The 23,678-nt window shown below is 32.7% G+C and overlaps 3 protein-coding genes across 3 annotated transcripts in view; all 3 read left to right on the top strand.

The window, feature by feature from the left end:
* Positions 1–23,678, top strand: part of LOC145323956 (uncharacterized) — a 342,132-nt gene that overhangs the window by 181,245 nt on the left and 137,209 nt on the right. The gene's annotated exons all lie outside the window — the stretch shown is intronic.
* LOC145324611 (peritrophin-1-like) lies at positions 1,707–10,092 on the top strand. The gene is made up of 4 exons (XM_080167192.1): positions 1,707–1,756; positions 5,553–5,606; positions 6,305–6,399; positions 9,972–10,092. The coding sequence occupies exons 2-4, from the start codon at positions 5,559–5,561 to the stop codon at positions 10,090–10,092; spliced, it is 264 nt and encodes an 87-aa protein (XP_080023318.1). The 5' UTR covers positions 1,707–1,756; positions 5,553–5,558.
* On the top strand, positions 13,512–23,300 carry LOC145324610 (uncharacterized). Its single transcript, XM_080167191.1, has 13 exons — positions 13,512–13,653; positions 13,955–14,089; positions 14,476–14,512; positions 14,808–14,850; positions 15,253–15,355; positions 15,820–15,924; positions 18,178–18,297; positions 19,063–19,179; positions 19,928–20,049; positions 20,554–20,700; positions 21,322–21,402; positions 22,021–22,102; positions 22,416–23,300. Exons 1-13 carry the CDS (start codon positions 13,512–13,514, stop codon positions 22,709–22,711), a joined length of 1,530 nt encoding a protein of 509 aa, XP_080023317.1. The 3' UTR covers positions 22,712–23,300.

Here is a 23,678-nt window from a genome sequence, read left to right as displayed (position 1 = left end):
ATAACATAAAAGCATTATAATACATATACAATAGTCAGTTTGGGCAATAATGATCCCCCATCCCTGGAAAGGGTGGGGGGAATTAAGAATACAGTTAACCATAATAAACATGACAGATTCAATCATTAATTCTAGGCATAGGGAGGGGGTCATCAGACCCCTTCCCCAGGACTCGGGGGAGGGCCATTGACCCTCCACCGAACCCCGGTCAGGGGTGCCATATGCATGGCTCACGGTTGCCGAATACCACACTAATACTGAAATGCAATAGATAAAAAAAACTAACAAACTAGTATTTTTTCCCTATACTTAATCCACGTAGGGGGGCCTAACCCTGCGGTCCAATAAAGCCCAACCTGCCCTAAAGTGATAAACAAAAAAAAACAAAGAAATACTCACTCCTTTTAGAATATTATTCAAAATAAGGGGGATGGGGAGGTCTTTGATCAGAATGCACTTTGAGGGAATACGCCATTCAATTTTCTTTAAGTAATGCTTCAGTCAAATATCTAAATTTGATAATTGCTGTATTAAAATCCAGGGATCTAAAGGGATAAGACGATGACCGATAAATTGATTAACATCCAGACTGATGACACACAAAATTACCCCTTCTGTAGATTAGAATAAGTGGTTGAAACGTTTGAGCACTCCAATCAAAATTCAAAAAGTCCCCAAGGTTGTCAATCTAACGAATAAGAAGAACTTTGGGGACTAGTGTAATAAACAGCCCAAAGTCTCCTCCCTCCCAATTTTAAAATCTATAAATAACAAGACTAAGCCACAAAATTTTGCAACAACCTACCGGACAGATAATTATATAAAGGGGGGTGCTTTGGAGGGAGGAAGGGGACATTGGGCTGTTTAATCCCCAAAGATTTATATTTATATTATTACTGAATTTTGATCGGTAAGTTCAACAAGTTGAGTGTTCAAGCGTATCAATCACTATTTTTAATCTATAGAAGTGGTAATTTTATGTATCATTACTGGGGATGTACATCAATTTATCGGTCATTGGCTAATCCCTTTCGATCTCTGACTGCTTTGATAAAATGACATAATTTGATAAATCTGTTGGACTATTGAACCATGTAATTCAAACAGATTTGGTTTTAAAAATAGATTTGGGAAACATCAAGAATTTTCTTTACATACATAAATAATATTTGCTTTGGATCTTGCCATATTTAACCCTTTTCCTAATTGTCACATTAATCTTATGGCCAATTCTATCCAAGCAAAAATATAGCTAGTATTATCCACAACGGATACACTATATGTATAAAAGTCCTGATTGTAAAAAAGGGAAATTTTTTATTTTTGTTAGTGCTAATGTTTATCAGGGAGAGAGGGCCGGGGTCATTGAGCTGTCCCCAAAGTTTTATATTAATGTTTTCCTATTCGTATATTCGTTGGCTTAACAACTTTGGGGAATTTTTATTGATTGGTTCATTAAGTTGAATGTTTGAACGTATTTACTACTAATTGTAATCTACAATAGGGAAACTTTTGTGTATAATCATTAGGGATGTACATTATTTGATCGGCAATTGACTTTAGATCCCTTTAGATCCGTGAACAAATGCATGTTTAATGTATACTAAAAATCAATTTGTAACTCTGTTTACATCATTACATTATCACTAATTATCACAGTAAGGCAAGTATACAAATAAAGGTTTTTTCTTCTTTTAGGTATAGCAAACAAATACACGACCGAGGCCTAACACGAAGCGCAACCGCTTGTCGTCAAGTAGGTAATGGGAACGAGTCTCGGCCCCACATCGCGTAAAATCTAGAGAAGTTTTTCTGTCAGATGCGCCACATAATTGTTCGGGGGAATGCCTTGAATTTAAACAGGCGCCACGCATTACTATACGCAATTAGGAATTCTAGACAAAGTTGGTTGTCTGTTGGGTGTTACCTTACTCAATTCAGACGTGACGTGGAGAGGACCAGGATGGATGGACGGATGGAGAGACCACCAGATGGACAGACAGACAGAAGTACAGATATAAAAATTTTGTATAATTTTACTAATACCAAAGGGAAAGAATAAATATATTTTTGAATGCTATGCATCTTTTTATTAAAATAATTGTCTTTATATTTATTTTTCTCATAAAAGGTGCAATATTTTACCCCCAAGATATCTAATTTTTATTAATTAGAGGAAATTTCAGTGTTTAAAGATGTCTTTCCTGTATCAATGGTAAGGGATAGGAAAATTAAAGATAAATAATTTTTAACTCCTTCCTAGTTGGATAAAATGATATCAATAAGTAAATTTTTGCAATTTTCTAAAACTAGATTAAACATTGTAATAGCAAAACTTTAAGAAGATTTTTCCTAGTATGGCTTTGAAACCGATTAATATCCGCTGGATTAGAACCGGTTCTGAACCATGATAAAAAGTTATGCAAGGTATCGTATTATAGTCAATTTTCTCGAATATAATAAGATAAAAATATAATATCGATGATATGAAATTTATATATTTTGTTTTAATATCCGCGAAAAGCTATCCATGATACGATGCGATTAATAACTATTAAAGATTTCTTATTTCAAAAAGTACGAAAAATTTCACAATAAAAGAAAAATACAAAAAAACTTACTCATCTTATTGATATTTTCTCTATGTTTCCATAGAAAAGAGCCTATTAACTCAGGGAGGTAAGAGACATTTGGGCTTTCTATTACACTTGTCCCCAAAGTTTTATATTAATATATTCTTATTCGTTAGCATATCAACTTTGGGGACTTTGATTGGTTTATTAAATTGAGTGTTTACACGTTTTAAACACTAATTTCAATCTACAGAAGGGGTAATTTTGTTCTTCTTCATTTGGTATGTGCATCAATTTAACGGCCATTGTCTTATCCCTTGAGATCTCTGGGTTATTTTATTTTGTAACCAGCCGACCTTGAAGCAAAATTTAGATTATTTACAAACATTCACACTTAGTTCATCGGGTGTAAAAATTAAAAACTATTTTAAGCAACGCATTTCTCCATTTCGTCCTCCATCTATGATGATAAAACACAATGTTATAAGCAAAGTATTTTTACAATTATCTTATTTTATAAAGTAGTAATTTTTTGTTGTCTGAAGCTTAAGATTTCAATAACTTCTGAACTAATTTTGATCTTCTTTTTAATGAAGCCTAACATAGGTCCCTTGATGGCTTTATGCCATTTTTACATTTTAGCATTAAGATGGTTTATAGCTGTTTTATTGTGCCTCCACCTTACCCCTTTTAATGCAGATGCCAGGGGTGCAACTGAAAGTCTCTTTAAATGTAAGCTTATATTTGTAAGTATTTTTTAGGATATATACCGAATACTTGTTGAGCTTCCTTTTTTTGGATGTTGTCTTCCTTGTTAACTAGTTTTTTATTTAACAAGTTTAATTAACTAGTCTAAACTTTCATAAGTTAGCGTTTAAGAAACCACATTTTAAAGCTTATCTTTTGTCTAGAAATAGTTTATTTAAGATTTTAAAGAAAGTATATCTAAGGGTTCTTTTAAGCAATTGACAATTTAAATGAAATCCTATTATATTAAGTACTAGTTATTGCGCCACTAGCAGCTAGGGAATATATATTCATTGTCTGTAACGAAGGATCTCGCTACCCGCTGAACCGGTTAGGTTATCCATTGTAGATAACCTTTATTTCTCGATTAGATGGTTTTAGGCTATTTTCTGCTCTTTTCTATACATTTAAATTCACAGCCCCTAGAGGCTACGGGCGCAGCAGCTAGTATAGTGCAATGGCAACTAATAAATTATCAATTGATTTATTAAAATTAAAAAAATTTGCTTATTTTTTCGAAATTATTTGACCATTTTTAATTAATTTTATTCCATTGTATTGGCACAAACAATGAGAAAATTTCTTCCGCAGCAAATTTTTCCTCCTCCCTTGTAGCAATTTACAAATGGATAGATAGATAGAAAGGCTTAGATAGCTAGATAGATAGATAGCAAGAAATAAAAGATAGATGGATATAATAATGCCTCATGGCATGGAAAAAAGCTTTGATAAATTGTGGATACGTTCAGTGTTTTTAAAACACAGCGAAAATTAAGTATTTGACACCATGGAGCTAAAGGTATAAGCCATTGGCCGATAAATTGAAGTACATTCTCAATGCTGATGCACAATATACTTCTTCTTCTGTAGATTACAATTAGTGGTTGAAAATTTTGAACACTCAACTTAATGAACCAACCAATCCAAATTTGTGAAAAGTCCCCAAAGTTGTTAGGCTAGGAATAAGAAAACTTTATTACAAAACTTTTGGGACTAGTGTAATAAACAGCCCAATGTTACAGTATTCTTTCTACTAGTTGCTTCGCCACTTTCTTCTAGATAGGGAGGGTGTTGAACCCATTCCTCCAAATAGCAAAAACCATCACAATAAAAAACTTCTATGTGAATTGTGAATTACATAGATAAACACAAACAGACATATGGACATACTGACATACTATTACTTTAGTATATAATAATTGCTTCGATCCTAGTCTGTAGGGACGGAGGGGATTGGTTCAGAAAATAGCCTAAAACCAATATAAAGCTATAAAGTAAAAACCATACGGACTAACAATTTCTGAGATATTAAGCTTAAAATAAGCATAAAGAATATAGAAATAGGGGTTTAAAAGTTTATCCTTATAGACTTTTGACAAAGAGGAGTTAACAAAAAATATCATTGAGTTTTTGAAGTAGAGTACAAGCAAAATATTGACCGTATTGTAAAAACAGCCAAGTCTGGACTAGAAATTAACTAAAACTAAACAGGGAGGGAGTGTATATTTTGATGGTTTTTTACGCTAGTCCCCAAAGTTTTATAATAACGTTTTCTTATTTGTTGGCTTAACAACTTTTGTGACTTTCATTAAATTTTAATTGGTTCATTAATTTAATAAAACAAAATTTCCACAATTAATTGTGATCTTCAGAAGAGGTAATTATGTGTATCATCATTGGGGATGTACATAAATTTATCGGCTATTGTCTTATCCCTTTAAATCCCTGACTAGAAACTTACTAAAACTAAAACTACTTCTGGTAAAATGGTCAGAGCACTCAGTAGCCAAGTAATTGGGGTGGAGATAACATAAAAACAGTTTTAAAAATACATGAAGATTTATTTTGGGTAATACTTTAAAATTTTTAGGGATTAATACAAAATAAACAATTTTATGAGGTGACTGAGTTTTATATATTATTTTGTATTATATTTATTAAAAAAAAGTGTCAAGTGTTAGGTTATTGCATTGGGCAAACCCACTTTTGGGAACTTTATAACTGAATAAAAAATAATTAAAGCTGTTTATAGTGTCTATAAAAATGACGTTATACTGGCCTACCATTGGTCAATTAAAATGTATAATTGGCCTGTCATTGGTAATTTAGTCTGTTTGTTGGTCATTTGTATTGTAGTTTTTTTATTTTTTTTATTTTAACTATAAAGAACTTCCACGCCACTGCATGACCAAAAATCAAGTTATAGCCAACTAAAAATGTTGTTTTCGTTAGGACAAGATGATAAAGTGGCTGACCGCAACGCTTTTACTAGCTGCCCACTCGCAGGTCAGTTTAGATTTTATATATAGATTAGTAGATTTTTGATAGCACGACCTTTGTCTGAAAAGTCCTAACTGTGCATGGTAATGAGTTGCGCTTGATTTGGGCCAAGACACTTTCCGTACAACTAACTGTCTCGGTATGATTTGCATGGAAAACGTATTCACCATTGCAGAATTTTAAAGATACATTTTATAATTGAACAAGGATTAATGCGAGAATCTATCGATCAATAAAGGAAGCCTGCAATAAATACCCAAAATAAGCTTATAATTTTGCGTCCAGCTGACATAATTTAATATTGAATTTTCAAATTTTTCAAATTTGGGATGTTAGGTCTACAATGACATATTTGTGATAGTCTTTCAGCAGTTAGAGCGGTATATTTCTTGCAGGCTTCTTTTGATATGCAAAATGGATATAAACGCTTATTTTCACACTTTAAATTATATGTAACTCTTCCCTTGGGTTGGTGACTATGTGCTGACTTTTAATTGGATCTTTGAATATCAGGCAATAGCGTCCGAAATATTAATACAGCCAAGTCACTACAAAAAAGCAATTTGACAGTTAATGAAAAAGGTCTCCACCACTTGGGCCAGGTAGTTGTCTAGGTTATACAATGATACATCTACCATACTTTTACATTTATTATGCTAATGTTTCTCACTTTGTATTGATATCACTATTTATAAATTGTTTAGGCTTTTGAGTTTGTATGCCCGTCAGAAAAGGGGAACTACCCCCACCCCAGTGATTGCACTGTCTTCTATAAATGTAAAGATGGAACTCCACACAGGTAAAAAAAAAGAAAAGGGGCACTACCCCCACCCCAGTGATTGCACTGTCTTCTATAAATGTAAAGACGGAACCCCTTACAGGTAAAAATTACATGACAATTAGTGGTTGAAACTTTTGAACAATGAACTAAATGAACCGCCAATAACAAGTATGCCAACATCTATAAAAGCGAAGCTCTGAAACGGTAGGACAAACGAACATTAACACAGTGGAGTGTCTAAACTAATGAAGCAAATATTAATGTATAAAGTGTGTTACCTTTTTTTATGTTTTATAATTTTTTGCCACAACTTGGTTAAAAATGCTCACAAATCAGACCTTTTTCGACCAAAGATACTCAAATGGTTTCTTTACAAGCCCAATCAATCAGTTTTAAGATATCTTTATATTTCAAGAAAAATTTATGAAAATACTAAAAAACAGCAAATTTGGGTGTTACCTTTTATATGCACAGATACCATAAAATCAACAGAAAAAATACTTATTTTTACTTTTCTGTCATTTTTAAAGTTTGATTCTGATTCTTGAAGGGATTTATGCATTGAAATATACTGAAACATAAAATTGGGCAGAAATTAATGTATTTCAAAGAAAGAAAATTTTGAAAATAAGAAATTCGACCTCTATCCCTGCAGAGGACAGCTGCCAACCTCCAGTTGACAGGATATAGTTAAATACTTGTTAGCAATAATAATTAGCCAATAAAGTAAAACAAAAAGTTTTTTAATATGGTAAAAAAATGATAACATGAATCTTAATTTTGGGGATGATGATCTTAAGAACGCTCTTACTGGTGGTGATGAAGACCCAGATGGTATTCAAGTACATGAGCGTTATGACAACTCATCTATTAAACTATGGTCCAATTTTTGTATTTGTAGCAGCCTCCAATTAAAAGTTTAACATGAAATATAACCATCGGTGCTTGCTTACATGTGAAGACCGGAGCACTGAAAACCCCCCCCCCCTCCGCTTAGTTTTGACAAAAATCAAAAATAAGGGGGGGGTAGTTTTTTAATGTCTGGAAAACGGCAAGGAGGAAAAAAGCAAGGCAAGGCAAAGAATTACCCCCCCCCCCCCCTTAATTTTGAAGAAAATCAAAAATAAGGGGGGGGGGGTAGTTTTTTCACTGTACAACACGCCAGAAAGTTGAGTGAGGTAAATCAAGTAAATCCAGTATACCAGAGGGGAAACCTTATAACAGGGATATTCATGTTTTGGAGCATAATTTCCTTATTTATTGACTGATTTTAGTAATTGATGTATCCCTGAACAGGTAGTCTTAAGGAGAATATATCAGAAGTGTTTTCATGGGGACAGTCCCATGAAAACACTTCTGATATATTCTCCTTAAGACTACCTGTTCAGGGATACATCAATTACTAAAATCAGTCAATAAATAAGGAAATTATGCCCCAAAACATGAATATCTCGTGATAAGGTTTCCCCTCTGACATACTGGATTTACTTGATTTACCTCACTCAACTTTCTGGCGTGTTGTACAGTGAAAAAACTACCCGCCCCTTATTTTTGATTTTCTTCAAAATTAAGGGGGGGGGGGGTGAAGTCTTAGCCTTGCCGTGCTTTTTTCCTCCTTGCCGTTTTCCAGACATTAAAAAACTACCCCCCCCCCCTTATTTTTGATTTTTGTCAAAACTAAGCGGGGAGGGGGGGGTTTCGGTGCTCCAGTCTACCACATGTAAGCAAGTACCTAACCATCTTTTAAAAACTACTATATTTACCTTATGAATTGGAGAATTTAAAAACCATGATTGTATGTTTTGGGATTTCTTTTGATTGGAGGCTGCTACAAATACAAAAATCGGACCATAGTTTAATAGATAAGTTGTCATAATGCTCATGTATTTATATACCATCTGGGTCATCATTACCAACAGCAAGAGCGTCTTTAAGGTCATCATCCCCGAAATTAAGATTTAGATTATCATTTTTTTACCATATTAAAAAAGATTTTGTTTTACTTTTTGAGCTAATTATTATTGCTAACAAGTATTTAACTACATCCTGTCAACTGGAGGTAGGCAGCTATCCTCTAAAGTGATAGAGGTCGAATTTCTTATTTTCAAAAATTTTTTTCTTTGACATACATTAATTTCTGCCCAATATTATGTTTCAGTATATTTCAATGCATAAATCCCTTCAAGAATCAGAATCAAACTTTAAAAATGACAGAAAAGTAAAAATAAGTATTTTTTCTGTTGATTTTATGGTATCTGTGCATATAAAAGGTAAAACCCAAATTTGCCGTTTTTTAGTAGTTTCATCAATTTTCCTTGAAATATAAAGATATCTTAAAACTGATTGATTGAGTATCAATTGTCGAAAAAGGTCTGATTTGTGAGCATTTTTAACCAAGTTGTGGCCAAATAATAATAAAACATAAAAAAGGTAACACACTTTATAAAGTTGTTGTCAAAAAATCAGCATATTTTAAAGGGATACGACAATGGCCGCTAAATTGAGATGCTGTACGTATTGGTGCAAAAAATGGGGACAATTTTTAAATTGATTTGACGGGGCTGTTTATTTACGTCACAAGTAAGGGGAAAGAAAAGGGAAGGAGGAAAGAAACCCCCTAGAAAAGAGATGGGGGTATGACGTCACACGCCAAAACAATTTGAAATTTGTCCCCATTTTTTGCACCAATACGTACAGCATCCTAAATTGATCCCAAAGGAAGATATGCATAAGAACCCAATGTTTAGATTAAAAATTAGTGTTTGAACACTCAACTAAATGAACCAGTCAATAAAAGTCCCCAAAGATGTTAAGTATACAAAAAGGAAAACCTTATTATAAAACTTTGAGGAATATTGTGTTAAGCATCCCATTATCCCCTCCCTACCTTAAAAAAATCCGACAGACAAAGATACTCATAGATTGAGGGACTGACGAACATTAAAATAATAAAGTAGCTTCGCTTCAAAAATTATAATTCTAAAATCATGTAAGCTTATAGTAATTTATTTTATTTTATCAAAAACTTTGAAAAGAGTAATTAATTCTTTTATAAAAATGTTTTGATTACTTTTATAAGTTTTTATGATAGAAAAGGATTGAGTATTTCTTTTGAGTGAAAAAAGAAGGTTTTCCTTAACAAGATTTTATAAAGTACGTATAAACAGGGAGGGAGGGGACAATGAGCTTTTTATTAAACTAGTCCCCAGAGTTTTATATTAACGTTTTCTTATTCGTTGCCTTAACAACTTTGGGGTCTCTTATTGAATTTTGATTGGTTGATTCAGCAAGGTGAGTGTCCAAAGTTTCATATACTAATTGTGATCTACACAGTAATTTTGTGTATTATCATTGGAGATATACATCAATTTTTCGGGCATTGTCTTATCCCTTTAGATCCCATGTATTTCAATAAATCCATATCTTTTTCATTATAGAAAAAATGATACAACCCCAAAAAATTTTCTCTTTAAAAATTAAATTTAAAGTAAATGGTCAAATTCTCCAACCCCCATACTCTCAAGTGTCCCTTGAGACTTCTAGAGGCGTAGCCGATAGAATCTTATGAAACAATAAAAAGATCTATTTAGGTACCAATGTCCCGCAGGGCTAATATATCACCACGAGTTCAAGCTTTGTTTTATTGGAAAGAATGATAGATGTGAATCAGCTGGGATTCAACCTTCAAATAATATTGATACAGGGACATAACATTTTTTATTCAATATAGGTTAGGGCAATAAATATTGAAATCAGTAGACTTACTGTCCTTATATAAAAGTAACAACATCTTTGTCTGTCTGTCTGTCTGTACCGAAGGATCTCGCTGAACCAATATGGATTTTTTTTTACAGGGAAGCCTTTCATTGGTCCTAGGAAGGTTTATAATAAGATTTATATTTTGGGGGAGGTTACCACCCTCCCAAGAAAAATGATAGAAAAAAAATAAAAAATATAATTTGACATTGACAAAAAATGGATATTTTAATAGATACATTTTTTTCGTTAATTTAGGTAGGTATATAATTTTTCATAACATCCACGTGTTTTATATCTAATTTAACAACCCACCAATAAATATTCTGTTAAATAGTTTTGCCAGGGATCTACAGGGATAAGACAATGGGCGATAAATTGATGTGCATCCCCAATGATGATACACAAAATATGTAGATTAGAATTAGTAGCTGAAAGGTTTGAACACTCAACTTCACTAACTAATCAAAATTTAATGAAGTGTCCAAAATGTAAACGAATTAGAAAACTTCGGGGACAATCAGCCCAATGTCTCCTCCCTCCCCGAGTTTTGTTAAATACAAAATCATAGTGTCTCGTTGTTAAAGAAGAAAACTCCTCCAAAACTGCTCAAAGGGAAATAATAGCAGCTCAAGAAGCTGTTGTATTTGATAATAATGGAAATAATAAGAATGGAAATGGAGAAGGCAACAAGATCAGCGATGATTTCAGGTCAGTTAAACGATTCTTTCATAAAGCAGCTTGTAGTGCCTATTAAAAAATTACGTCTTACAATACAAATGACCAATGATAGGCCTGAATAAAGTTTACCATTGGTCTATTAAAATACACACAAGCCTATCAATGGTCATTTGTATTGTATGACGTCATTTTTATAGGCACTATAGGCTGCTCCTCCTTCATACATGAAAGTATCTTGTTAAGCACTCGTTTTTTTCTTTTGTTTGTCTATAACTTTAGGTCAGATTAGATTAGATTACATGACAGGGGAAAAATTCTCGTCAATTTAGGTTGCTAACGTGGACTCACTTATTGGTCTATTCGTACACATAGTAGAATAGTAGGGGATAGGGCAAAAGGCGGTGGATGGAGAGTGGTATCGTTATTTTAGATAGCTACAAGTACTTGAGTACATGATCTCATTGTATACAAAGTTATTTACAAAATTAAAAAGTAATGTATATTTTTCCTTTTGTGATAACATTAAATTTTTTTTTGGTTTTAATGGGCCTAATTAGTCATTAGATTTTAAGTAGTTTTAAATATCATAATTTCAATTAATATTTTTGTTATTATAATGGATTTATTATTACTTGAATATTACACAAAATTTTCTTTTTCTGTGGTAAAGTGAACCGTGTAGCGGGCTAAAATAAGGATCTGCCCCATCCCCTAACTTCCTATTGGATGTATGGACCTACCAATAATCGACAAGGGAAATAGCAACTTAAATTGACGACAATTTTTCCCCTGTCACATTGTTATTATAGAACTAAAATGTTTTTATTTGATTAATTACGCTTAAAGTAAAGGAAATTCCTATCACAAAGTTTAGACAAATAAATTATGATTAATAGCACCACAATTATGCAATAAGTTTATTGTCTTAAATTCAGATTATTTATTACTAATTATGGTTTCCTTATGACAATATTTGCAAATCAAGCGAAACGTATTAAGAAGGTTGAAATTTTATTTGGGCATTCACTTTAAAATAGGTAAGTATATCCAGGGACCAAAAGGGATAGTACAATGGTCAATAAATTGATGTACATCCCCTATGATGATATACAAAATTATCCCTTCTGTACTATTAGTAATTAAAACGAATGGACACCCAACTAAATGAACCAACCTATCAACGTTCAGTAAAAGTCCCCAAAGTTGTTTTGAATGAATTTGAATGATTTTGAAACGCTGAGGAATAGTGTAATAAACAGCCCGATGAACCCTCCCTCCCTGACAAAGTTTATTTTCTTAAAATTTGTCTTGTTTATTTCTAATTATGGTTTTGTTATGACAATATTTGTTTGTCCCTTGTTTCAAATTTTAAAATTGGGCGGTATCTTTTATTATTAGGGATCAAAAGGGATAAGACAATGGCCGATGAATTGATGTACATTCCCAATGATGATATACTACATTAACTCTTCTGTAGATTAAAATAAATAGTTAGAGCGTTTTAGCACTGAACTATATTATCAACCAATCAAAATTCAATAAAAGCACCCAAGGTTGTTGAGCCAATGAATAAGAAAACGCTATTATAGGACTAGTGTAATAAACAGACCAATAGCCCCTCCCTCCCTCTTTTTACTTTTTCTGTTATACTCGAAGACGACCTATTCGAAATGAATGGTAGAACCCAGCAACCTTATCAACTACCCCCTGGTGTGTGCCCGCATCCTCCCCACCAACTCAAAGTTGGGGGCTGGAACTAATGCAACTTTTCTTATTTTGGCTAATTTTATAGTTTTTGGGGACTAGCGCACATATTGCTGCTTAATTTGTTAACTAGTGGGGAATATTCTAATATTTAATTCTGTTATAGAAGACGACCCACTCGAAATGAATGGTGGAACCCAGCAACCTTGTCAACCACCCCCTGGTGGGTGCCCCCACCCTCCACACCAACTCAAATTTGGTGGCAACCCTCTTCTAATGCATGGTAAAATTACTCATAGTTAAAAGTCACGAATCTTAGGGATCTAAAGGAATAAAACAATGGCCAATAAATTGATGTACATCCCGAAAGCAATAATGATATGCAAATTCTGTAGGCTAAAATTAGTGGTTGAAATGTTTAAATGCACAATCAAATGAACTGACCAAATAAAATTCAATGAAAGTCCCCAAAGTTGTTAAGCCAATGAATAATAACATGTCTTTATAAAACTTTGGGACCAGTGTAATAAGAAGCATATTGTATACTACCTCCCTGGGGTAATATATTCAATCTTGATACGGAAACAAAATTTAATAAATCCTTTTATATCATAATAACGAGACCTCTCCCTTCGAAATAACAGCAAGAATACATATAGCGCAACTTATTACAATGAACAGTTGGTTATGAACAACAACCAAAGGATTGCTTGTCCATGTACATAAATGATAAAACAATATTATTTTAAATTGTGCTTATTTAGAAGTAAATAAATTTTAAGTTTGAAATAAATCTCTTTTATCATTTTTGATTTTAAGTCAAAATTTACTCAATAGGTGGAGTCCTGAGTCAACTACAACTAACCCCTGGTGGAATCCAAGTACAACTACACCCAGGTAAACTAAATATAATGGGTAAAGTCCTGAGTCAACTATAATCAACCCCTGGTGGAATCCAAGTACAACAACACCCAGGTAAAATAAATATAATGGGTGGAGCCCTGAGTCAACTACAACTAACCCCTGGTGGAATCCAAGCACAACTACACCCAGGTAAACTAAATATAATGGGTGGAGCCCTGAGTCAACTACAACTAACCCCTGGTAAAATCCAAGCACAACTACACCCAGGTAAACTAAATATAATGGGTGGAGCCCTGAGTCAACTACAACTAACCCCTGGTAAAATCCAAATATTTTGTAATTTTCCTCAAATTCCAAGTCGAGCACAGAAACTCACTCTTGACAATAAATTAAAATTCCTTGGTTTATTTATTACTTCAGATCAGGTTAGGTAAGGTTATATTGGGTATCTCTTAAGGTTTAAGGCACCATTTAAAAAAAAAAAAAAGGTGTTAATTTGTGCTCAATAGGAAATAAATTCAGAGAAAACAATTATTTAAATATTTGGATCTTAACTAATCTTATTAAGGACAACAACAACTACAAGATGGTGGTCCTCAATCAGTACAACAACATCTCCATCAGTCCATTCAACAACAGCATCACAACCCAAACCAACATCTCCATGGTGGCAGTGGCCTACAACTAGTAGTCCAGGTTACAGGTCAGAATAAGGGATCTGAAGAGATAAGACAATGGCCGATAAATTGATGATACACAAAATTACCCCTTCTGTAGATTAAAGTAAGTGGTTGAAACCTTTGAAAACTCAACTTAATGAATGAATGAATCAAAATTTACTAAAGTTTCCCAAGTTGTAAAGCCTAGGAATAATAAAACGGTATTATAAAACTTTGTAACTAGTGTAAAAAACAACTCATTGCCCCCGCCCCTCTATTTGTCTATATCAATTAGTGGTCCAGGTTGTAGTTCAGAATTAAATGCTTAACATATCTATAAATGTACACTTTTCTCAATCAAAAAAGTCCAGTATGCAACGGAGAGGATGTAGTGAGAGATCCATCAGACTAACAATATTGTTTTCTTTAGTGGTGGATCAAGTCCAGTATGCAATGGAGAAGATGTTGTAAGAGATCCATCAGATTGCGGAGCTTTCTATAAATGCGCAGATGGGGAAAATCACAGGAATTCCTTCTTTTCATAAAAATAACTGATACGCCCCTAGAGGCCTCTAGGGGCCCTTGAAAATTTGATTGATTGTAAAACAAAAACAATTTTTTTCAAAATCATACTTCAAAAGCTGGTTAAAAATGTTTCATAAATAAATTAAAAATAAGAATATCTTTTTCTTTCTTATGCCTAACTCCTTCAGATTGTTAATCTAGCTACGTAAAATGTAAAAGAAGAAAATAAAAATATAGATTTGAATGTCCGGTTGGTTTGTTATTTGATGACTCTAAAAAGGTAACTAACTTTTAATTACTTGTTTTATTGTATTGAATGAGGATGAAAACAACCATAAACGCAAAGTGCAACAATTACCCATAGAATAGCAATACATTTTATTATTAAGTCTGAAGTCTTAACGAAAATTACAAATATAACTATCCAAAAAAAGGACAAAACAAAAATTGTTTGATATTAAAAAATAAACAAATTGAAATCGACCTGGATTTTTTTCAAAATAATTGAACAATTTGTCATTAGCTTAAACGGTTTCAAGATTTTGTATTCCTATCTTTAGTTCATTCAACCAATTCGAGATTACGGAGATAATAAGCTTCAGGCAAAGACACTACTTTATATAACAGTATAAGTATAATAGAGATTAAACAAAATAGATAATAAGAATATCTATTTTGTTAGGTCTGTGAATGGCCAGAAAATGTGGACTGTGACTCGAGTGGTGGTAACAGTGGCTCAGTAACAACTAAGAAACCTACAACAACAACTACTACTTCTTGGGGAGGTAACAATATATTAACATTTACTCTAATGGGGAAGGGGTTAAATTAATGTAAGTCCCCATCTCAAGGACCCTGTGCCGACATTCAATTGGGTTTTTGAAATTTAACCAATAGCAATATTAACACAGCTAAGTCGCTACAAAAGACCAGAAGGCAATTTTCTAGCAAATTATTCCTCCTGCTTATATGTCAGTTCCGCAACTAATTAAGTACAGTAAAGGGGAATGCCTTGGTCCAAAACAGGCACTTAATATTACCATGCACAGTTTGGACTTCCAGGCAAAGGTAATGCAATCAAAGGGTTGATTGTCTGAAGGACGTATAATCATGCACTTCATTAGCATGATTTAGTTCAGAAATACACCAAAATAAGATCTTGTGGTTATGTGGTGTCATCTACAATGCAATGTAAATAACAACATTACAAAAAAAATATTAATTACTGGTTATTAATTCAATTATTAAGGCCCTTCTCCAACTACAACTACAACAACAACAACAACTACAAGAAGACCATCAACAGGTAGACCACCCACAACATCTGTTGAGTTCCCGTCTCCGATTATTCCTGGTAAGAACAATATTTTTTATTGTAAAAAAGAAACAGAGCATATTTCATTTTATTTTATTGATTTAAGTTGAAGTAACATATCTATAGTATAGATGTATATACAGACAACTACCTCCCTTCCACTTCAAAGACCTCATTTGTCTGCTTCTAAATTATTTTCTGCTACTTGGCTGTATTAATATAAGCTACAGTATTGGTTGATTATCAATGACCCAATAGAAAGGTTGCACAAGACGGTTTTGATGGGGAGATACAGTTATTAAATATTTAACCCTTCTCCATCTAGTGTTTTACTCTAATGTTAAAGTTAAGGTGTATATGATTAAGAAATTAAAAATATCTTTGGCGGTTTTCCCACAAAGTGTCATTATTAAGCACAGAACCTATTCACCAATGACGTCCTAGGGGGAGGGGGGTTTAGCCCCCCCCCCCCCCATATAAAAAAGCTTGGACGCCCCTGCTATACACATCCTTTTATTTTGAAATAATTGAAAATAAGAGGGAAAGAATTTTTCGATGGTTTGGTAATTATTATTTTATGTCTGGGTTAGGCTAGGTAATATTGGGTGCTAGGTAGAAGAAAAATCTACCTCCATCCCTTTTTTCAACTTTTTATTTATTTTTATTTTCATGGTAAACACCAGATCTTAGTGGTTAATCATTTAATCTTGCGGGGCTCTTCCTATTACGTCATCTAGAATAGCTTAAGTATTTAACTTAAATCTAATTGATATTTTATTGCAATTTTGTAGTATTTTTAAAGCTCAATACGTCTAAAACAATCTTCATTCTTTGCTGCTCATTAAAAACAACTTTATAAGAAACCTAACGTTGTGAAATTATTTCAACAATTTTACCGACTAAGCAAAAATACTTTATACATTTTATTCTTTTATTTGACCCAAATAGAATTAGACAATGAATTCGAATACTAAATTAGAAGAATTCATAATATATGGATATATATAAAGAGAGGACTATGATCTGTTTATTACACAAGCCCCCAAAGTTTAAAAATAAAAAAAGGGATAAATTTGTGTACTAACATTGGGGATGTACCTTAATTTATCGGCCATTGTCTTATCCCTTAAGATCCCTGATTCTTGTTGATATATGAATATTTGTTTTATTCAAGATTTGTCTAAATTATGCAAATTTTGATATGCTAATTTATTATGCGAAAATTTTAACATTAGATACAAATGTGTCAACATTCTAATGTATTATACATTCAAATTTTATTTTTAAAAGCGAAGCTTTTCTATAATTAGGGTCGGTCCATCCGTACGTCCGTCCGTCCGTAACGGATAGCTTTTTTCGTTAGTTTAAAGATGTTAAAATTGTCCTATCGATTTCAAATTTTGCATAGTGATTCCTTTAGTAGTTAGGTACGATTTAGAAAGCGTAGCAACTCTATAATCATTACCAAAATTTCCGTACGTCCATTTTAAACATGTTGATTTTTTACTTTTTTAACAACAAATTTTTATGTGATCTATTCATCCGATTGATCTGATTTTTGGTAAATTGATTCCTGGGACAACAAAGTATAATTTTATAAGCGAAGCAACTCTATAATCAAGTCCTACATATGTAAGTATGTTCATAAACATTATCCTGTATAAAGCAGTTTTTCAACAAATTTACTTTTAATTTTGCTTCGACTCTTATACATTTATATTCTGATTATTCAATTCTGACACTATATAAGTGTTAATGTCCGTTTGTCCTACCGTTTCAGTGCTTCGCTTTTATGGATGTTATTATCCTTGTTGTATTTCATTTTATGTTTTATCAACCAAATCAGGGATCTAAAGGGATAAGACAATGGCCGACAAATTGATGCACATTCCCAATGTTAATATGCAAAAATACCCCTTCTGTAGACAAGGACGTCCAAGGGGGGGGGGGCGGGTAAAATGGTGAATCCCCCCCCCAAACGAACTTGCACCCCCAAAAATTTTCCCATTCCAACCAAAAAAAAGAAAGAAAATAATCTCTAACAAAAAATATTTTGGCGCGCTTACCCCCCCCCCCCAAAAAAAAAAAAACCACATTACCACCGCTGAAAAATTTTTTACCCCCCAAAATAAAAAAGCTTCGACGCCCCTGTCTGTAGATTACAATTTGGGTTGAAGCGTTTGGACAATTAACTTAATAATACCAAATAATCAAAATTCAGTTATTATAAAAATAGTGCAATAAACAGCCTATTGACCCATCTCTCTCTGGTATTATAGACTTTTCATTTAGGTCCCAGCTCAGAAAAACTGTGCAATGACGAATCAAGTGAACCGATTACACCAGAAATCAAAGAAATGCGCCGACTGAGTTGCTTAGCTCCTAATTCAGTGGTAGACCAAGTTAAACCAGGTTAGTTCCAGGGATCTAAAGGGATGAGACAATGGCCTATCAATTGATATACAATTACATATCCAATTATAATACACAAATTACCTCTTCTGTAGATTACAAATAGTAGTTGGAACTTTGGACACTAATCTTAATGAACCAATCAATCAAAATTTCCTAAAGTCTCCAAAGTTGTTTAGCCAAAAAAACTTAATTACAAAACTTTGGGGACTAGTGTAATAAACGGCCCATTGTCCCCTCTCTTTCTTAGTTATTTAAATTAGACTGGTGGTTTCCCTCTTATCGCATACTTGACCAAAAACGATATGTTTGAAAAAGAGTATTTGAACGAACTGTTTTAACAAAAACGTTTTTATTGTTTTTATTTTAGGGTAGGATAGGTTAAGTAAATGTTGAGCATGGATAGTAAAACATTGAGATGGAGTCCCGCAGGATTAGAGAACCCATTGAGACTAGATATATTTGATAAAGAAATTTTTTTTGGGGGGATTAGTTCCACCTTCAAGAAATTGACTTGAGTGAAAGAGCTAATGACATCAAAAGTATGACTTCCAAACCTATTTATTTCCCGTGTATTAGAACCGGTTCTCCGCCACGTTAAAAAATCAGGTATAGAATCATATTACAGACAAGTTTAATACCAGTTTTGTTGGCCAAGGTCTTCGGCCCCTCGGGGCTAACAAAACTGTTTTTAATATATAAATTTTTCATTTTAATATCCGCGGAAAGCTGTCTATAATACATTGCAATAAATAATTATTCTAGGTTCCTTGAGTAACCCTGCAAATGTGAAGATAGTTGAGTCCATATTTTCTGCGGGGGATTTCAACAAACTTTTCCCAGAGGCTAACAGTGCATATACATATGAAAACTTTCTCAAGGAAAACCTTTATCATCAAGTTCTAATTATTAAAAAGGAATATAAAAATAAGATGGTTTTTCATCTTTTAAACATCAAAACTATTAAAAGAATTAGATAGAATTTGAGATTTTTCAAATATGTGTAAGAAATATTTTTTTTGTGTGTGAAATAAAAGCACAAAGGTCTTATACGTTGGCTTAAAACTTTGAGGACTATGATGGTTGATTCATTAAGTTGAGTGTTCAAACGTTTCAACCACTATTTTCAATCTACAGAAGCGTTAATTTTGTGAATCATCATTGGAAAAGCACATAATTTTTTTCAGCCATTGACTTATCCCTTTATATCCCTGCATTAAGCTTCTATTTAGAATAAGAACTAAAAATTATATACGAAACAAAAAAAGTTTTATTTTAATTCCTTTAATGTATTTTATAACATTTCATCAAACTAAAAATAGATTTGTTTGAGCTGAAAGAAAGAAATACTTGCAGGGATCTAAAGGGATAAGACAATGGCCGACTAATTAATGTACAACTCAAATGTTAATATACAAAATTACCCATTCTGTACAATCAGTGGTTGAAACGTATGGACACTCAATTCAATAAATCAACCGATCAAAACTAATTAAAAGCCCTCCAAAGTTTGTTAAGCCAACGAATAAGAAAACATTATTATAAAACTTGGGGACTTGTGTAATAAACAGCCCATTGTCCCCTCTCTCTCTCTGAAAACTTGATGGTTAAGAATGTAATAAATTGCAGGCTATTGCAAAGTTTCCCGCTGTTTGTTCCACTAAAGATGTTTGTAAGAAAACTCTAGCAACTATGTTTGCGCATTTTCAACAAGAAACAGCTGGATTATACTACTTGAAAGAAATTGCTAAGGTATCTATCTATCTACCTATCTATCTATCTATCTACATATCTCTAAATTCATCTGTATGAAAACTCTAGCTACAATGTTTGCCCATTTTCAACAAGAAACTGCTGGTTTATATTACTTGAAAGAAATTGCCAAGGTATCTATCTATCTATACATCTCAATCTGTCTATCTATACCTTATTGGATGTCTATCTATCTAAATTTATCTGTATGAAAACTCTAGCTACAATGTTTGCGCATTTTCAACAAGAAACTGCTGGTTTATATTACTTGAAAGAGATAATGTATCTATCTATCTATCTATTTGTCTATCTATCTATCTATCTGATTGTCTATCTATCTATCTGATTGTCTATATATCTATCTGATTGTCTATCTATCTATCTAATTGTCTATCTATCTAAATTTATCTGCAAGAAAACTCTATTTATATAACTATTTGCAAATCAATTTGCTAGTATATCTATTTATCTGAGGTCCTGGAACTATAATATATTTATTTCTAGAGTGATTACTGTAATAGTTGGGGTGGCTGGATCAAGGCTGCCTATCCATGTTTCCCTGGCAAACAATATTATGGCAGAGGAGCTAAACAGTTGTCCTGGAACTATAATTATGGCGCTTTTTCAGGAGCCATGTTTGGTGATGCTATGGTAATTTTTCTTATATATGAATCAAGATATCCAAAAGTACAAATAAATTTTTCTAAGTGTCAGACATTATGAACTGTAAAGCAGGTTGTCTGTGTGTGTTTGTAGATTAAGATCTTGCTAACTACTGTACTTATATGGTTCTCCTTTATAGGGAAACTTCTTATAGAAGAAGGTATATAACTTTTTTAAGGAAGGGTTTCTCCACCCTCCCAAGAGATGTCATTCCTGAAAGAATTACCAACCTGCCAAATATACATAATGTTTGTTTTACTTTTTTTAAAAACTGAATAGTGAAGGGTCGAATTCTCGCCCTTCCCCCCTTCATCAAGTGCTCTTTTAGGCCTCTAGTCTCTAGTAAATAAGAATGAAAGATACTTTTATCCAAGAAAATTTACCAATAGTTTGTATTAAATACTGGATAGCCTAACAGTGTTAGGGGAACTATGGGTATATACCCTAAAGAGACAGGACCCCGTAGAGATTATGCATATTTTCAATTACATATCAAGGAAAGGGGAGGATTTTGTTTATAGGCACTTTGTACAACATCGTTTTATAAGATAAGCAACTTTTAACATATTTCATACTTGTTTCATATTTATATTTTTATTCTTCTTTTAGGTTTTGTTGAAAGATCCGGACCAAGTATCCGATACATGGTTGAACTTTGCTTCAGCTATCTGGTTCTATGTTACCCCTCAGGAATTCATAAAATTCATTAATATTAAATACATCATTTAATACCTATATTTGCGACAACTTTTACTTTACAGAAACTCTTAACTTTTAACAACTACAAAAGATCCCTGAGCTATGAGAGACACTAAGAATTACTTACAATTAAAAGATAGATACATGGTTGAACTTTGCTTAAGATAAAACGTTCTATGGTACACTTCAGGAATTTATAAAATTCATCAGATTTAAAAAGCAATCATTTAATACCTATATTTGCGACAACTTTAACTTTACAGAAACTCTTAAATTTAACAACTACAAAAATAAGTATGTTGTCTATTGTGAATGGACAGACAGACGGATAGACAGACAGACATCATTCTAATTTGTATTATGAATTATGGATGTATTTTATAAATTGTTGCCTCTAGCCTCCTAAGACAAGTATGTTGTCAGTTGTTGATTGTATATAATTTACCTTGAAATTATTGAATTTCAAATTTTAAATTTAATTTAATTCTAAATTCTATTACTGGGTATATGAATCGGGGCTTCTGTATCCTGACCCTAACAAACAAAAACTTTATGCTATAATATTAGTTTTTTAACTGAAGGTTGTACTTTATGAATTGCTGTGTATAGCCTCCGAAGCCAAGTATGTTATCAGTTGTGGATGGAACCTGGAAACCTAATACAAATGATAAATCTAAGAACCTTTTGCCAGGTACAAATAATATGTTTTCCAGTATGGCTTTAAATCTGATTATTATTCGCTAGATTAGAACTGGTTTAGGACCAACGGACCAGGTATAATACATACTTGACGCTTGTAGGTACAATAAGTCTTCAGCTGCTTAAATAACAACCAAGAAAATCACCGTTCATATTAGTGTTATGGATGGAAAGACAAAGTGAATTATAGAGTAGCTTTGTAACTAACAAAGTCATTTATAGAATTGTTTTGATACTATTTAAAATTTTGCAAGGTTCCTAAAGGAAAAAAAGCAATAAACTAGACTTAATCATTTTTTATTCAGGTTTTGGGGTAACAACCATGATAATAAACGGCGCCCTAGAGTGTGGTCCCTCTCCAGCCAACCAGAATGCCAGCAAGAACCGCCAGAAATGGTACAAGGAGTACGCTCAACACTTTGGCTTCAGCATCGCCAGCAAGAAGCTTGACTGTGCCGACATGAAGGCGTTTGACGGCAGCGGCTCGTCCAATCCGGCCATGTATTGGGCGCCAGAAAGTGGGTGTAAATTGGCCACATGGCAAACGGCTTTTTCTGCCCTAATTGAAGGAAATTATAACAGATGTAAGGCTAGTATTTAAAGCAAAAACTAAGTCTTAAACTTTAAATACTTTCATAATGATTTTGTTTTGCCAAAAAAGCCAAATGTAAAGTATATCACGTATTAAATAGATTAAATGTTGTTATGAAAGATCTCTTTTTAAACCATAAACACACAATCAAAATAGTTTTTTATGTTTTACTTTATGTATGATGTTCTATTGGTGATAAATTTAATGTGATTTATTTTAAGCAACAAAAGTTCATTCAACTATTTTTTAAATATTTCTATGTTTATAAGGAAATCTAAAAAAAAACATTTTTAAATCTCACACCTCCCGAAAAGTATTTTATTTATAATTTTGATTTTATTCAAATATTTCATTTTTTGATGATTTTTAATTGTCAACCCAAAACTTTCTAACGAAGTAAAAAAAAATCTTTGTTAAAAAAAAAGTAAATTTAAAGAGTGATTTTTATTATTTGTAATTTGTATTATGTAATAAGAATAAAGGCATAGTCTAGTTTAAACAAAGGATTTATTGGCAACTTAGTTAAAGCACTGACTGCAAGTTTGCACTTCAAATAAATGTATTTTTTGTTATCTCGTAATAAATCTATGTAATACTATTATGCTGATTTAGTTTTTTTTGTACCAATAAAAATAGATATTTTCTGTCAGCCTGTATTTCATGTTATATGTGTTCAGATAATCAAACTAATCAATGGGATCGAAAATTCAAAACGCTTAGCATGTTATATAAAACTTAGCTTCCTTCTGTGTTAACACATGGATTCTTCTGTTGTTATTGAACGGTATCATAATTAATTCAAAATAGGTTAATAATTATTATCAACCACCCCCAAAGGTTTTAAGCAATACTAAAACAATGGAGGAAAAATTGATGCACATCCCCCAAATGTAATACACAAAATTACTCTTCCATACATTAAAATTATTAATTAAAAAGTTTGACAATGCTAGCTCCAAACAACCATTCAAGATTT

Source organism: Acartia tonsa, chromosome 7 (genome assembly GCF_053477335.1).
Source record: "Acartia tonsa isolate MP-2025a chromosome 7, ASM5347733v1, whole genome shotgun sequence".
NCBI lineage: Eukaryota > Metazoa > Arthropoda > Copepoda > Calanoida > Acartiidae > Acartia > Acartia tonsa.
This window is presented reverse-complemented; position numbering and strand designations above follow the sequence as displayed.

What these genes read in the sequence shown, in the direction of transcription:
- LOC145324610 (XM_080167191.1), top strand. Translation starts at nt 13,512, where the DNA reads ATGGGTGGAGCCCTGAGTCAACTACAACTAACCCCTGGTGGAATCCAA. An exon ending in GGTAGACCAAGTTAAACCAG is followed by an intron (nt 18,298 to 19,062) that starts GTTAGTTCCAGG and finishes TAATTATTCTAG; the next exon opens with GTTCCTTGAGTAACCCTGCA. An exon ending in ACTTGAAAGAAATTGCTAAG is followed by an intron (nt 20,050 to 20,553) that starts GTATCTATCTAT and finishes ATTTATTTCTAG; the next exon opens with AGTGATTACTGTAATAGTTG.
- LOC145324611 (XM_080167192.1), top strand. Translation starts at nt 5,559, where the DNA reads ATGATAAAGTGGCTGACCGCAACGCTTTTACTAGCTGCCCACTCGCAG. An exon ending in TACTAGCTGCCCACTCGCAG is followed by an intron (nt 5,607 to 6,304) that starts GTCAGTTTAGAT and finishes TAAATTGTTTAG; the next exon opens with GCTTTTGAGTTTGTATGCCC. An exon ending in AAAGATGGAACTCCACACAG is followed by an intron (nt 6,400 to 9,971) that starts GTAAAAAAAAAG and finishes AGATCTATTTAG; the next exon opens with GTACCAATGTCCCGCAGGGC.